At 39.9% G+C, this 14826-nt stretch overlaps 1 protein-coding gene across 3 annotated transcripts in view; it reads left to right on the top strand.

Moving 5' to 3' along the window:
• Positions 1 to 12054: 12054 nt before the first annotated feature.
• The window catches only part of tox2 (TOX high mobility group box family member 2), a 96709-nt gene continuing 93937 nt past the window's right edge, over positions 12055 to 14826 (top strand). For 2 of the 3 annotated variants that reach the window (XM_056605346.1, XM_056605344.1), the window contains exon 1: positions 12055 to 12753. In XM_056605346.1, the coding sequence (XP_056461321.1) occupies positions 12655 to 12753 (99 nt within the window). In that variant the 5' untranslated portion in view covers positions 12055 to 12654. Of the gene's footprint in view, positions 13581 to 14826 lie in introns of all 3 variants that reach the window. The other variant, XM_056605345.1, reaches the window with a different exon arrangement.

The following is a 14826-nucleotide window of genomic DNA, read 5'->3' as shown; positions in this document are numbered from 1 at the left end:
TCAGCATCTTAGTTCATCTTTTTATACAACAATAAAAAAATAAATAATAACAAAGCAAATATTGAGGATCCAATCTGTATTCAATATTACTATCCAATAAGTGAATTTCAGGGAAGGCAATAGAAACAGTCCAAGAATTTGCACTAGAATAGTCTTTAGCTTATATAAATCCTATCATCTCCATGACAACCGTTTCACTGGTAGCATTGGGCTGTATTCATGTATAACCATAGCAACGTTTTTTCCAATTGAGTTAAGCTGCACCTGTGCACATTATGGCCATGGATGAGAGAGCAACATCGCATTGCCTGTTGCCTAATTGTACACTTGTTCCTCGCTCAGCGTATCTCGACATAAATATAATATGGCTGTTATTAACTTATTAGCTACTATGCATCAATGAATACCTATTTTTGTTCAAACTGTGTTTTTATACAGTTTGAACTGTCAAACTGTGTTTTTATCCAAACTGTGTTTTCACACACTTTTATACAGTGTGTTTTGCATAGTGATGAGGTCTCATTATAGTGCCAATGACGAAAGAGGATGAATTCACAATGAAGATGTAATTGGACAAATATATAGAACAATTACTATTACTACTACATCTGCTAATATTGCTCAAAGAATAAAATATTAACAAAAGATAATAATGCTATTAATATTAGTATCAATAATAATAATAATAACATTTATTTTTACTTACTATTAATATTATTATTATTATTATTATATTTCTAATTATAATAATTATAATATTAGTGGGTGACTTAAAAATTCCAGGATGGCTTAAAAAAAAATATTGATGTCTATACATATATTGAGCACTATATTAGGGCTCAAACAACTATAATAAGACTTATTATTATCAAATGTTGTTGGAACAGCTTATATATTGAAGCTGTGGCTGGTGCTGAATAACTACAGAACAATATGCAAGCTCTGTCAATAAGTTCTCTCAGAGGTAAACTGCCTTGTGCTTATTAATATTTATAACTAATACTGCTATTTGTGGTAAATATTTTATTTTATTTCTCATTTTTCAAGAGAGCTTTTCAATATTGCATGAGAAGGGTCCAGCCTAGTGTTTCACAATTTGTTCACGCAGCCTCAGAAAATAAATAATACAATTAAAATACATGTTTTTATGAATAATATATAACATAAATGACACACTGATCTGCCTCGGTAATCAGCTGTTCTATTAATCCCAGTGACCAGTCGCTCATTGTATGAGTGAAGAATTCAAATTTTATCAGACTCTTCTACCAAATGGCAAGAGTTTGAATGTATGCAGGCAGTTATCTAATGGATTCATTTCTTCTGGAACTAAGGGTTTCTTATACTACCACTACTACAGTACTATTGCTTATACTGCTGCTACTAAAACCACTACTACTAATAATACTTTTTATCAATGTTTATTTCGACATCAATTAAAAAATTGCATTTGAGATCAGTTACATTACCTTTTCCATTTCATGGCAATTATATGGTTTCTAGGTGTGTCATGACCCAAACTTAATGACTCATGCATACCGTGTCCATATTTTTACAACATACAGAATCAATAATAAAGTGAATTGCTTTCTCTTCATGCTTTTTTCCTGATTCGTTGTCTCTTTTCAAGATAGGGTGGCAATTTATTTTATGAGCATTTTTTGTCCTATTTTGTCGAAATTCTCTTTATATCCCGAAAGCAATCAATAAATCAAATGCTCTGAAAAGAGAGGAAAAAAAACATGTATCTGTAGCTGCAGGCCGGCAGTAAGCCCATTCCATCTTTTCATTTTGGACAAATTAACTGATTGGGTGGTTTACCTGTCTACCTACCTACCCGCCTATCTGTGTGAACTAATGCCCCTGCATTCATTGCACATGACTGGAGGCTTCCCCACGGCTAGGCAGACCTATTGCTAAAGCTAGCGAGCCATTCACCTGTTTTGGGGGAGTGACTTTGGAGGAAGGCCTGGAAGGGAGGCTGAGAAACATGGTTATGCAATGAGACTGTGTAATAGATTTGACTTTCTCTTGGCCCTTGTTACAATTTTGTATTTTAAGTTATTCAAAAATAGCACAAATACAAGTTGTGATTCCTGTCAAGGCTGGCTTTGATGCAAGCATTCTTTTGTTCAATCTGACTCCTTGTCTTGTTTGTTTAAAAGTGATTCAAGGTGTGCGTTTCATGTCTCAACCACAAACCCCCTAGCCAGTTGGGCCTGTTAGCGGCCCTTTTTTCAGAATCTAAAGCGTGACATCACTCTCTGTCTCTTTAAATGCAGTGTCCTTCATCTCTCTTGTCCATAAAGGCATAAAAACCCCGTAAAAATACCTCCACCAAGGTCATTCTCTTTAATTGTGTGTATATGATCTAGCTATGCAGTTGCGGCTGTGGTTTTCCTACTACCAGATCGTTTCTTAGGTGAAATAGGCTACTACGAGTCATAATTAAAGTTGGAACGAACGACAGAAGAAAGAGATCATCGAATAGATATGCGGGTGATTGGGTGGAAGGGGGGATCAGAGTGGTTAATATGGAGATTAAAAGCTGATTGAAGCGGTGAAACATGTTGATAATTGCATGCAAACGCTAACAGCAGACCCAGATAAAAATGTGAGCTCTGAGCAGAGGGAACTAAAACCAAGTCATTTCTGTGCTTGATATTTGAGAGGGGCAGAATGAGAAAATAGAGATGTGCAGGCCGATGCAGTAATATAATCACAGCAGATAAAGGCAAAGTCCTGTCATGCGCTTTGACACAAAGCTCACATCAAGAGCGGAAAATAGAAATGGAAAAAAATGTTCCACTGATAAAAAAAACAACATGTTTCCCGTCAAACGGTAATGACTCCATGAAAGGCCTTGCTCATAACATCAGCCTTTCTGAATCCTTAAGAAGGCACACTACACAGAGCATTGATTAATAACTTTCCTCAACCCCCCACATCCTACCGAATCTCTCTGTGGTCTTTAAAGATCGATGCATAACAGCACATGTATACATGTATATACATGTCCATGTATCCGTCTATCCATGTCTCTTACAAGTTATGCATGTGTGTGCTTTCATGTTGGCATATGTGTGCATACATGTGCATGTTTTTTGCGGGTGTTCGAGTGTGTGTGTGTGTATGTGTGTGTTTGTGTGGGCATGTCTTCATGTGTGTACATGCACGTTCATGTTAGTGTGGGTGTGTGTGTGCGTGTATTTGCATGTGTGTATGAGTGTGTGTGCGTGTGTGTGGATGTTTTTGTGTCCATTTGTTAGTGGGAAAAGGTTTTTATGAGTGTATGCGTGTGTGTGTGTGTGTGTGTGTGTGTGTGTGTGTGTGTGTGTGTGTGTGTGTGTGTGTGTGTGTGTGTGTGTGTGTGTGTGTGTGTGTGTGTGTGTGTGTGTGTGCGTGCGTGCGTGCGTGCGTGCGTGTGTGTGTTGGGGGGGGAGGCATGCATGTGTGGGCACATGTGTGCATGTATTTGCACAGGACTTACTAGCTTATTTTTCTTTTTTCCCCCTTAAACTTCCTGTGAGTCACCAGCAGTGGAGGAAATACTTTACAGCTGTATCTTTTTTTCTAAATGTGAAAACAGGACTTAATGCACGCTGAGAACAAAAGCAGGAATCTGGCACAATGTTTTGCTTCACTTGTGGATTCCTGTGCACCTACTTAATTTGTTCTGCTATTCAACAGCAAAGTGCAGTTCTAGAGTTGTTACGCAACCTTCCCTTATTTAGGTATGCCATGGGCCTAGAAGGCCTTATGTAACTTTACAAGATAGCATAAATTTGTAGATATGTCTGCGCTCTTTTTTTCTCCATCTAAAATATACAGCAGGACACTGTCTCAGCCCTGATGAAAATTGCTCCTGGAGAATATATATCGTTGATTATTTTGCATGACATTAGTTGTGCTAAAGTGGTGAATGTCTCCACAAATCATCAACTGCCATTGATCTGAAGCGGAGAAGCGGTGGAGTACTTTGAGCAAATTACGGCTGTCATAAGTGAGATGAAGAGAGACCTGCCAGCGTTGTGTGGTTCAGATAGTCCTTATTGAAGGTTGCCAAGGTCCTACAAAGAAGAAAAGTGTTTTAATGACAAAGGAACTTGGTGGTTTATGAGAGCCATTTGTCACTCAGAAAATAACTCAATAAGACATTATAAGTCTGTTTGTGTGATTGAACCAAGAATTGGTCACAATCCTTAACAATCCAAACTGTTCTCGGAAGCAAGCGAAGATAGTTAAGATAAGAGTATGATTGTGAATTCTTCTGGATGAGGGGATGGAATGTTGTTGAGGAATTGCATAACTGGAATGGCACTCAATGGGGAAACAGACTTTAATCTCAATATACTGCTCTGCTGGAGCTACCGGTTCACGGATCGGAAAAATATGTGTTTAAATAGCTGGAAAAACATAGTTATACTTTATGATACGTTGTGTTTAGCATGACTGTGAACTCTCATAGTTCAGATACAAATGAATTATGTTTAACTTCTTATAAATGTCAGAGTAAGGATAATTGATATTTATTCATGGTCCAAGAGGAAATGGAATCTTTTGATGCAGGTTGGTTGAGAAGAAATCAAAAAAATAAACAGACAATTAAATGCCATTGTGGTCTGTTTATTTTTGCCAATGGCCAATGTTAAAAACATTTTAATTAGCTAAATGTGTTTGGAATATGCTCATATTTTGCCACATAAGTTCGAAGGTAGCCATTATACAGAAATGTATACATTCTTAATTTGAATGCAACATTTAGGCTGTATATATTTAGGCTGATATTCGATAACTCTTCAACGATAAAACCCTTTTGGGATCCATTATAAAGGTGATTTAACCATCTTAACTCTGGGTCTTCTCTCGTCATTCCAAATAGTGTTCGCTATAATAAAAGTGTTATAATTAAAACTAGGTAATACCATTTCATATTGTATATGTTGAAGGTTTTGTTCCTCCAAAATACTGCAAATACTGCCCATTTAATCAGGTTTTTTAATACTCAGCCGTGTATTCACAACTCATAGTTGTATGATGATGTATCTCATGGATTAATACCATTTAGTGTGGAGGGCTGAGAGACTGACAAAGGAGACCTTCCTTTCAGAAGACATTTGAATAATCTCAATGATGCCTAATTACGCTGGGCCCAGGGAGCGTAGACAAATGACTAGCAAGAATCTAATGCAGGGCTGTACAGTGATGCAATTCACGAGGGACACCACACATAAACACCATGTCTTCAGACCTACTCTGTATACATATACAATGTCCTGGAGACATATAGCTCTTTGTGTCTATCTGTACAGCTCTCTGTACACTGCTCAGTGCTATGGCATTCACATTCAAACACCCTCCGTGGAGAACACTGAATCGGCCTCAATATATATAACAGTTTTATTCTTTTTGTGCTGTGCTAGTCCACAACACCCTCCTCCAACCATGTGGCTGACCTTTCATATTTAATATACCATATTGGCTAAAGGTCACTTTTGTTTTGGCTTTCCTCCACTGGTTTTGATGTGTGATTGGAAATGCTCTAAGAGTGCTCCAATACATATTTCTTTGGCGCTGTCAAGGAAACATTCAAAGGGCACATAGCCAAAATTAAATTGAGCTTCATAGATATTGGCATTCTTTTTTTGGGGTGCAATTCTCCCTTTCTAATTCTGTTAAGTTGATGGGTCAAATGGCCTGAATGGGATGTTTCACCATGCAGTGGATTTAACTTCTCATTAGGTTGCTCCATCTATGTACACATCTATACAATTGCCTTTGTGTCTGTGTGCCCATGTAAGGCAAGCAAGGCGTGAAATTGGTATAACACCTTACATATCGTGTGTCATGAATTAAAAAAAGAAATAAATAACTAAAATAAAACACAAAAATCTTATCAGCGAGGGCACCACCTGTTCGGGTGCACTAAATTATCAAGAGATATATTTCTTCTTTCAACCGGAGATTTGATATCACTAATGTATGTTTCTTAGACCCCACCGCTGGTGGAGAGTCGAATGGCAATGGATTTTCTAAGATTAGATTTACCAATCACAGAGAGTGCCTGTGACCGCAACCGGCAAGCTCCCTGAGACAGGTGCAGAAGTCAAAAGAGTGCTCTCCAACAGAGGGAATACTGTTGCTCAGTGCTTGTATACCATGCATCTGTTCTCCATCAGAAAGAGCCAATTCAGTTGTGTGTATTGTGTTTTAATAGCTCTATATGGGCCACTATATGGTGAAGGAGCAGCTTATCACAATCCACATAGAGAAATGTCCTTCTTATACAAAAGGTAACAAAATAAATCCTCTCTTGTTTTTAACCTTCAACGGATGTTGTTCGTCTACTGAAAACATCGAGGGTTCAGCCTGTGCGCTGCATTACGGTCTATACCTCTGTGTTCTTCTTAGATGGTTGTGTTTTAAAAGACAAAGCTGTAAATGTCTTCAGATGAACTTCGCACAACCCCCTCGGTGCATGTGACATAGAAACATTAATCCATTAGCCTGCATTGGTTCTCAGAGAATCCGAAAGAGGTTGCATCGGTTCTCAGAGAATCCGAAAGAGGTGTGAAGCTGCCATCTCTCTCACGCGCTCTCTCTCTCTTCCTGTGTAAATACTTGATGTATTTGAGACTTGAAACCAGTAAAGGTGTTTTCTTTGTTTTGTGCCCCTTTCCATTTGTTCCATCCTTATCTTTGGCTGCTCTTAGCTTCATTCATCTTCTGTACCATCCCCCACCTCTCATTTCTTATGTGCAGTGTGTGGAGCAGAGGTCTGGAGGAGGAGAGAGTATGATGTAGAGCAGGATTTATTTAGATAAAGAAGTAGGAAAGGAGAGTGAAGGAGGAGCATGATCAAATATATACCAATACTCATTCACAATTACTTCTATGACTACTACTTGTACTCGTTCACTATTCCTTATTTTACTGGTACGGCTGGCATAATAGCAATAATAATAATAATAATAATAATAATAATAATATTTTGTATCAACAACAATACATATCTATACAACATTAAATTGTTTTCTCTATTGTTCTGCATAGTTGAAACAAGGCTATCACCCCTGTTTTGGAGTTGCCGACACAAGGTGCAGTTATCCCAACTAATACAACAATGCAATAAACAAGATAACATGTTTGGATGGATGATAGATGACTAGTTATCTAGCAGTATGGTATGTGCCCTGCAAGGTGGAATTGCAACAGCAGCTAATTGCTGGCGAGGACAGGGGTCAGACGGGGGGGAGGTGGTGTGGACTCTATGAATAGCCGTTGTTTCAATGGCCGATTGTGCAAAGGAACAAGAGACAACATAGTCTCATTATTGAAGGTCAGTGGCTAGAAAAGGTTACCAAAGGTTCACGAGAGAGCAACCTTTTGTGGCAAGCCCCCTGCCACAGCCAACATGTATTCACACAAGCTTTGATAAGCTTCCTGGCTCGTGCTTTGATACTCAAAAGTGCACGTAGTGCAAAAATTATTCCCGTGCCTTAGTGTTTCGAATTCTTAAATGCTGCTCGCTATATGTTTAATCTTTGTTTTTGTTTTCTTACGGATGCATAGAATTTGAATTGTGAAATATTTTCTATTCGGGGCTGGTAGTGCTTTGCATCTGAATGCCTTCGTAAGCTTCAATGCATTTCCGTGTAAATCAAACAAGTCTACACTTGTCGGCTATGGTTTTCTCAAAATGTATTGCTGACGGTTTCCTCTTAAAAATAAGTTATTTGGGGGAATGTAGAAAAACAAACAGCAATGAGGAGTGTAAATACAGAGACAAAATGGAATCCATGTGTGATGCTCTTTGTTCCACAATGTCAATATTGAGCATCCATATTGCATCCAATATCCTCTTCCCTCTGTATTCTGCTGTTCTTTGGCCCTCTTTGATACTCTTTCTGTAGGTAGGTAGCTTTTAATTAATAACCTTTATTTGAAATAAAACAATAGTGCAATAGCATAGTTTGCTATTACTGTATGTCCTGTAGCATATTAAGCTAGCTAGCAGTGGCGTCAGTGGCATGAAAGCCAATTTAGCAACCAATATAAAATTATTAAGAAGTACAATGTCCTGTGTGATAAGTTCACCCAGTTTGTTGTGACATTTTCAAATAGAGTGCGTTATTTTCGAGGTACGTTTGGTTCACAACCTACGTTGTTTCAGCGTAGCCAATATTGCAAAGTAGGCCTGTGCCTCTGTGTAAATTAGAGTCATTAATGACTCATTTGCTTGGACTAATGGATCCATTGAAATATTTCCTGTTTATCATTGCCATGCTGTTGCTACATTCAGGATGACCATATATGGAACCATTAGGACAGAATGCATCAACGATGTTGAAACGGTTTCATTAGTGCATGATTGTTCTCTTTAGTCCTTACTTTAGCAAGTCTGATTGCAGACAAGCTCAATTCTGGGTGATCGGTATGCTTCAGTTTCTTCTGCTTATTATTTGTTTTGACCATTACAATTGCTGGAGAAAAGTAGAGATAGTAAACTCTAGAAATGTGTCTGTAAATGTTTCAAGCCACCACCGTGTAGACTGCCCTCTGTAGAAATACACATGTTAAATCAAAAAAAGTATTCAGTAAAATATCTCCGTAACGAAACAGGAAACTGGTTTCCTTTCAAGGCTCTGTCCCCCTTGGTCCCCACTTTGTACCCACTCTTGTTCCCCCCCACCCCCACAGAAGATATCCTATCGCAGTAGGACTTCTGGATCCCTATGTGGTGCGTGATCGACTTCATGAAAATAGTGATGGTGGTGACAGAGTTCAGGAAATACTTGTGCAATGACCCTTCTAAAACTGTCCCTCGTAATGTTGAAACATTTGAATAGCTTCCTCTTAAGCATAAACAAAGCAGTTACTAATATTGATTGAAACATGCGATTGTTGACCCATTGGTCTAAACACAAAAACAAGAAGGCCTATTAAATATTTTACAAACAACAGTAGATTCCAATGAAACTTTGCCTGATCCAATAAGCAGATGGACTGGTTACATTATTTTGACATTAAATAGGCTACAACTCATAGCCATGCTTGTTGGTAAGAAGAGAACAAGAGCCATGGGGAATCTCTTGTGTGACAAATGAATTAGCTGCAGGAGAATACAATAAATAAAACATTAGTGCAATTAGTAATACATGGCTTAGTAGGCAGTACAAGTTTAGAATAAAAATAACATACATGTTATGTGTGTGAAAGACATTGTTATATTGAATGACATTTGAACATTTATCATTATATTTTCTTACAACTATCTAAAGGGCAGAAAATGAAATACTGAGTAATATAGAAGGCTCTTTAGATTTTAGGCAAATAAGTACAAAAGTACAAAATAACTGAATGCGATTGGTATTATTATTAAAGCGTCAGCTGGCTATGAAATAATCATGAAATTATTTACCAGGGGATTTAGTCTATCGTCTATTAGAATTGATTGTACAAAATTTAGTTTTTGTGATGAATAACCAATTTTCATTACAAATACATAACATTCACAAAACAGTTATGCAAATTGTTTGTTCAATTCTAGGACCAAATGATAAAAGGACCTGTTTTGATAAACAGCTCATTAAATTCCTGAATGATCAGATCACCAATGTTCTGACAGCACAGAATAAAACCAACAAAAAACACCAAATGAAAACCACTGTTGACATCCTTTAAATGGTAACAGTTTGTGAGTGTGTTTTAGTTATAATGCTAAAAAATGTTAGCCTAATGGACCTCTATATTTTTAATTATCCTTCTGCTTTAGACCTGCTTTGTAAATAGCAACATTAGACACATGAAGGCCAATAAAAAAAAGAGAGTGTGTTTGTTCCACTAATTGCCCTGAAGTACATCAAATTAAACCAGAAACAGACAAAGTACAAAGGTCTAATCTTTTGCTGGCTGGGAGACAAAGACAACGCATTGCATTTGGCATTAGCGCGAGACCCTGCTCCTTTAGATTGCCTAGTTTAAGGGGTTCGTGTCTTATTTCTCTGCCTCATATTGCTCACTTCTACTCTGCACCAGCCCTCACTTTCTTCACTGTGTCTATTTAGCAGGGGATTGGGTGACAGGGGGAGGGGATGGGTAGGGGGGGGGCAAGGTGGAATCCATAGCAGGTAGCTCCACCCATGGATATGATTTACTTCAGTCCTACAAACATAGAACATATCATCACTTCTACTGTATTCTCCTTCAACCACACCCCACAGGTCACAAATGCATCCAAACACACACACACACACACACACACACACACACACACACACACACACACACACACACACACACACACACACACACACACACACACACACACACACACACACACACACACACACACACACACACAGACACACCAAGCACAAACAGGCACACAGACACACTACATCCAAACCTATTGTTCACAGCATAGACACTTGCGATCCCTGCCTCACTATACATTCCATTCATGTGAGGCCACTGTGAAGACCTGCGCCAGACGTCCCAGAGACTACCCTCTCCTGCTACTTTGTGTCAGAGCGGCATGCATACATAACATACAGTGGGCGAGGGAGCCAGCCAGGGAGAGAGAGAGCGCACGAGAGAGGGAGGGAGGAAGGGAGGGAGCGATACAGGGGAATAACAGGGGCCGTGAACGGATCAGAGAGTGAACCAGACAGGGAGAGCGAGAGAGGGGGGCAGCAGGGACACAGGCTGGGGGTTCTGGTGTTACTTGTCAGGGTATGACCTCCTGAGTGTCTCCGCGGTGCAGACGCTGGGAGCTGGCAGCTGATGGCAGACTGCCACAGCGGGCCCGTGGCGCGACCCATCTGCACTTGGTATTTAAACAGGCTCCGGGCCCCCGGGGGCCCCGCCACCATGCAGGGTAATAGCTACACTAAGCGTGGTACAGGCCTGAGGGGAGCTACCACTCACCCACTGGGACCACTATGGCAGCTCAGTTAACGCAGACACACACACATGCATACGCAAACTCATACACACACTCAGACACACACACACACACACACACACACACACACACACACACACACACACACACACACACACACACACACACACACACACACACACACACACACACACACACACACACACACACACACACACACACACACACACACAAATACACGTACAAACAAATAGACATGGATATAAAATATTCACATGCACTGCTTTTTTACAAAGCACATTCAATCCCTGTCTCTCCCCTTCACTGCTATTCTTCGTGCTGCCCAGAAAAGGATAGAAATAGGGTTACACATAAACTGAAGACAAACCAACTATGCTTGTGTGTGTTTGTGTTTGTTTTTCTGTATTATAGAGTGTGTCTGTGGGTCTGTATGTATGAAGTCAATGATACATTGTGCATGTGAGTGTCTGTGTGGTTCTGTGTGTGTGTGTGTGTATGAGTAAGTGTGTGTGTGTGTGTGTGTGTGTGTGTGTGTGTGTGTGTGTGTGTGTGTGTGTGTGTGTGTGTGTGTGTGTGTGTGTGTGTGTGTGTGTGCGTGCTCATGTTGCAATGTCAGAGTTGGAGCACACAACAGCAATGTCATTGCATTATTATCTCATCCACCATGTCAGCACCAAAGATTACGGAGAATTCCATGTCCAGAGGAACTGGCAACTGATTAGTGGAAATAAAGTGCTTGCAATTTACACTGCAGAAAGTCTCAGGGATTTATTTATAGCATGAAAGGAAATAAGTGTGCCCATTAGGAATATACATTACAAACACATATTTTTTGTTAAAGCATTTTCATCTTCAGTAATGTTAAAATAAAATACCCAGATGATATAACCATACTTAAAAGCACAATAGCATTCGTAAGATCAATGAATATCAAGTAAGGATGTCCTATTCATCTTCTCACACTCTCTCTCTCTCTCTCTCTCTGGCTACCTGCCTGGTATTACCTTTCTCTTCCCTCCCCAGCCGGTAGAGGCCGCTACAGAGCAGTAGCTATGGACGGGTAATGTCCAGATACATATGAGTCTATCTAGCTCCAAACGCGTGGATGAGCACTCCCACATGACAAAGCTAGCAGGGGAGAGCGCGCGGTTGGAGAGTAGATAAAGAATAATAGGCTACACGTTACAAAACTAACGCTTGGTCGCTGTTGAAAAACTTAGATTACCGTTTTCTTTTCGTGTGACGAGCAAGATCGGTATTCTCAAGTGATTCCTACTACTAATTCCTAGGATTTCATATTATTGCTTCTGAGCATCGATGCTGGCGTGTCCCTCCGGTCCGCTGAAGTACAGGGCGAATGTAAAGAGCGATTGGGGCAGACATTGCTGTTTTATTTTCACCTTGCATCTGTTTTTTTTCGCCAACTGAAGAGTGTCTAAGTTTGAACTAGAGACAGGGAGAGGGTAATAGAGAGAGAGAGAGAGAGAGAGAGAGAGAGAGAGAGAGAGAGAGAGAGAGAGAGAGAGAGAGAGAGAGAGAGAGAGAGAGAGAGAGAGAGAGAGAGAGAGAGAGAGAGGGAGAGAGAGAGAGAGAGAGAGAGAGAGAGAGAGAGAGAGAGAGAGAGAGAGAGAGAGAGAGAGAGAGAGAGAGAGAGAGAGAGAGAGAGAGAGAACTCTGACAAGCTTTTGGAGCTGCGCTTTCATGCCGTCAGTCTTGCGGACTCTGAGATGGACGTGAGATTTTATCCAGCTCCCCCCTCCAGCGTGGGTTCATGTAGGCCAACATTGCCAACCGATTCCAGTTTGGACTATTATCACTCAAACAAGGTAAATATATGCAACCGACATGTGTTTTTTGTGCTTTGTGAGACCTGCATCACCTCTCTCCACACGCTACACGGCGGGGAACGCGTACATGCGAGCGTCGTGCAGAGCAACTCGTCTGTTTAACAGGAACTCTGTTTACACAATGTGGACAGAAACAAATGTACTTGTATTGGCGCTAGACGAGGTTTCCAACTTTCTTTTTTAAATTGTTGGTTTGATGGTTTTGAGCGCCGCACCAACATGAGACACGCCGTAATTACTAAACACATTTTTGAATATTTTTCTTGACAACGGAGTTCCTCGTAGTACTACTTTTTCTTTTAGAGTCATTTGTTTGTACTTTGCTCGAGACAAGTGCGCACCTTGCTCCATCCATGTTCTACGCGTAAAATGTGGGCTGTTAGGCTGTGCTATTGGGACAGCAGACTACGACCACAAAAGGAAAACTGGGGGTATTGATATTTACATGAAACAAATGTTTGCCACTCATTTACAGTGCACTGTTCAAGCGTTTATGCAAGATATAAACATATTGAATTAAAAAACGGATCAACTTTACGCATGAAAGTAAAAGGCGAAGCAAATATGAATAACATAAATAGCTTACAAGAGGAAAATGATATGGATCTTTTTTTAATCATCACATTATTGCCACTGTCTGAATGAAAGTAACTATTAGTCTTCTGCTTAATGTGCACACGCAACATCGTATCAACTTTGCTTGTGATTGGCCCACGGGGAAACGCTCTCTTTTAATCAATGTCCACATTAGCCTCCCTTATCTCATTGCATTTTACATTGGAGGACAACTCGAACATAAGCTATAGGTAAGCCACTAAACGCGAATTGTTTGGGAAATGTAAGATGGGACAGTCTATTTTTTATTTATTTTTTATCACAGTTTATATGGAATTAGTTTTGAATGTTTAGTTATTTTTAACCTTTGTTTCCTGTTTTTTAATTGTGCAGAAACATCTCACACTTAGAAAAATACGTTTTTATGTAGCACATTGCATGCTTGGTTTTGAGTGCCTTTTTAGCATAACCGAATTTAATGGTTTAAGATTACTTTATCTTTTTGTTTTATATTTCATTGCCGTCGTCCGATTACATGCGGTCGTCAAAAACGTTTACAAATATTTGATAAAATCGGATTCAAAATGATAACTGTCAAAACAACAGAACGTAGATGATTTTCTCCCCGGCCACAAGAGTGCAGTTTCTGCTGTGGTCTTTCAAAGTTCATGCAAACATTTGTATTTTAATTAGATATATTGGTAATGGGTGTAAGCCAATGACAGCGATTGGTTGGCTAATCACCTGAGGGAGAGCCAGCAGGCGATTAATTCTGCGAAGTGAAAATGTGTGTGCAGAACTTCAAGGGATTTAATATTACTGCCATGTCTGTACCTTACCTGAAAGACACAGACACACACAGACACACACAGACACACGCACACACGCACACACACACACACACACACACACACACACACACACACACACACACACACACACACACACACACATAGACACACACACACACACACACACACACACACACACACACACACACACACACACACACACACACACACACACACACACACACACACACACACACACACACACACACACACACACACACACACACACACACAGTAGCACTAGATGTTGATTTAAGATTCTATTGAGACGTGGCTTATGCTGACTTGAAGGCCTTGGTCCTGTGGTATATAAACTGCACCGTAGCTATGATTCACTCAGATCCGTGTTTACATACTGCAGGCTTGTTGGTCAGGCTGGGCAAGAAGCCGGGTAGGGTTTCAAGGGCAGAATCATATAACATTGTCATTACTAAAGTAATGGGCGTGTGTGTTATATGCAAAGCGACACATTATCTGTGATGCACCTTGCGTAACAGTAGATTAATGACATTTTGGAAATAGTTCATATTTAGTGCATTTGAACTTCAGTGACGTTGTTGAGGTTAAAAGATTAGCAGCTCCTACACATTATTACCAAGAAGTAACCCATTGTCATTCCATGAGTTCAGAAATGGAATGCTGTCAT

This window comes from Gadus chalcogrammus, chromosome 13, assembly GCF_026213295.1.
Source record: "Gadus chalcogrammus isolate NIFS_2021 chromosome 13, NIFS_Gcha_1.0, whole genome shotgun sequence".
NCBI lineage: Eukaryota > Metazoa > Chordata > Actinopteri > Gadiformes > Gadidae > Gadus > Gadus chalcogrammus.
The sequence above is the reverse complement of the archived record's forward strand: the minus strand, read 5'-3'. Positions and strand labels throughout refer to the sequence as shown.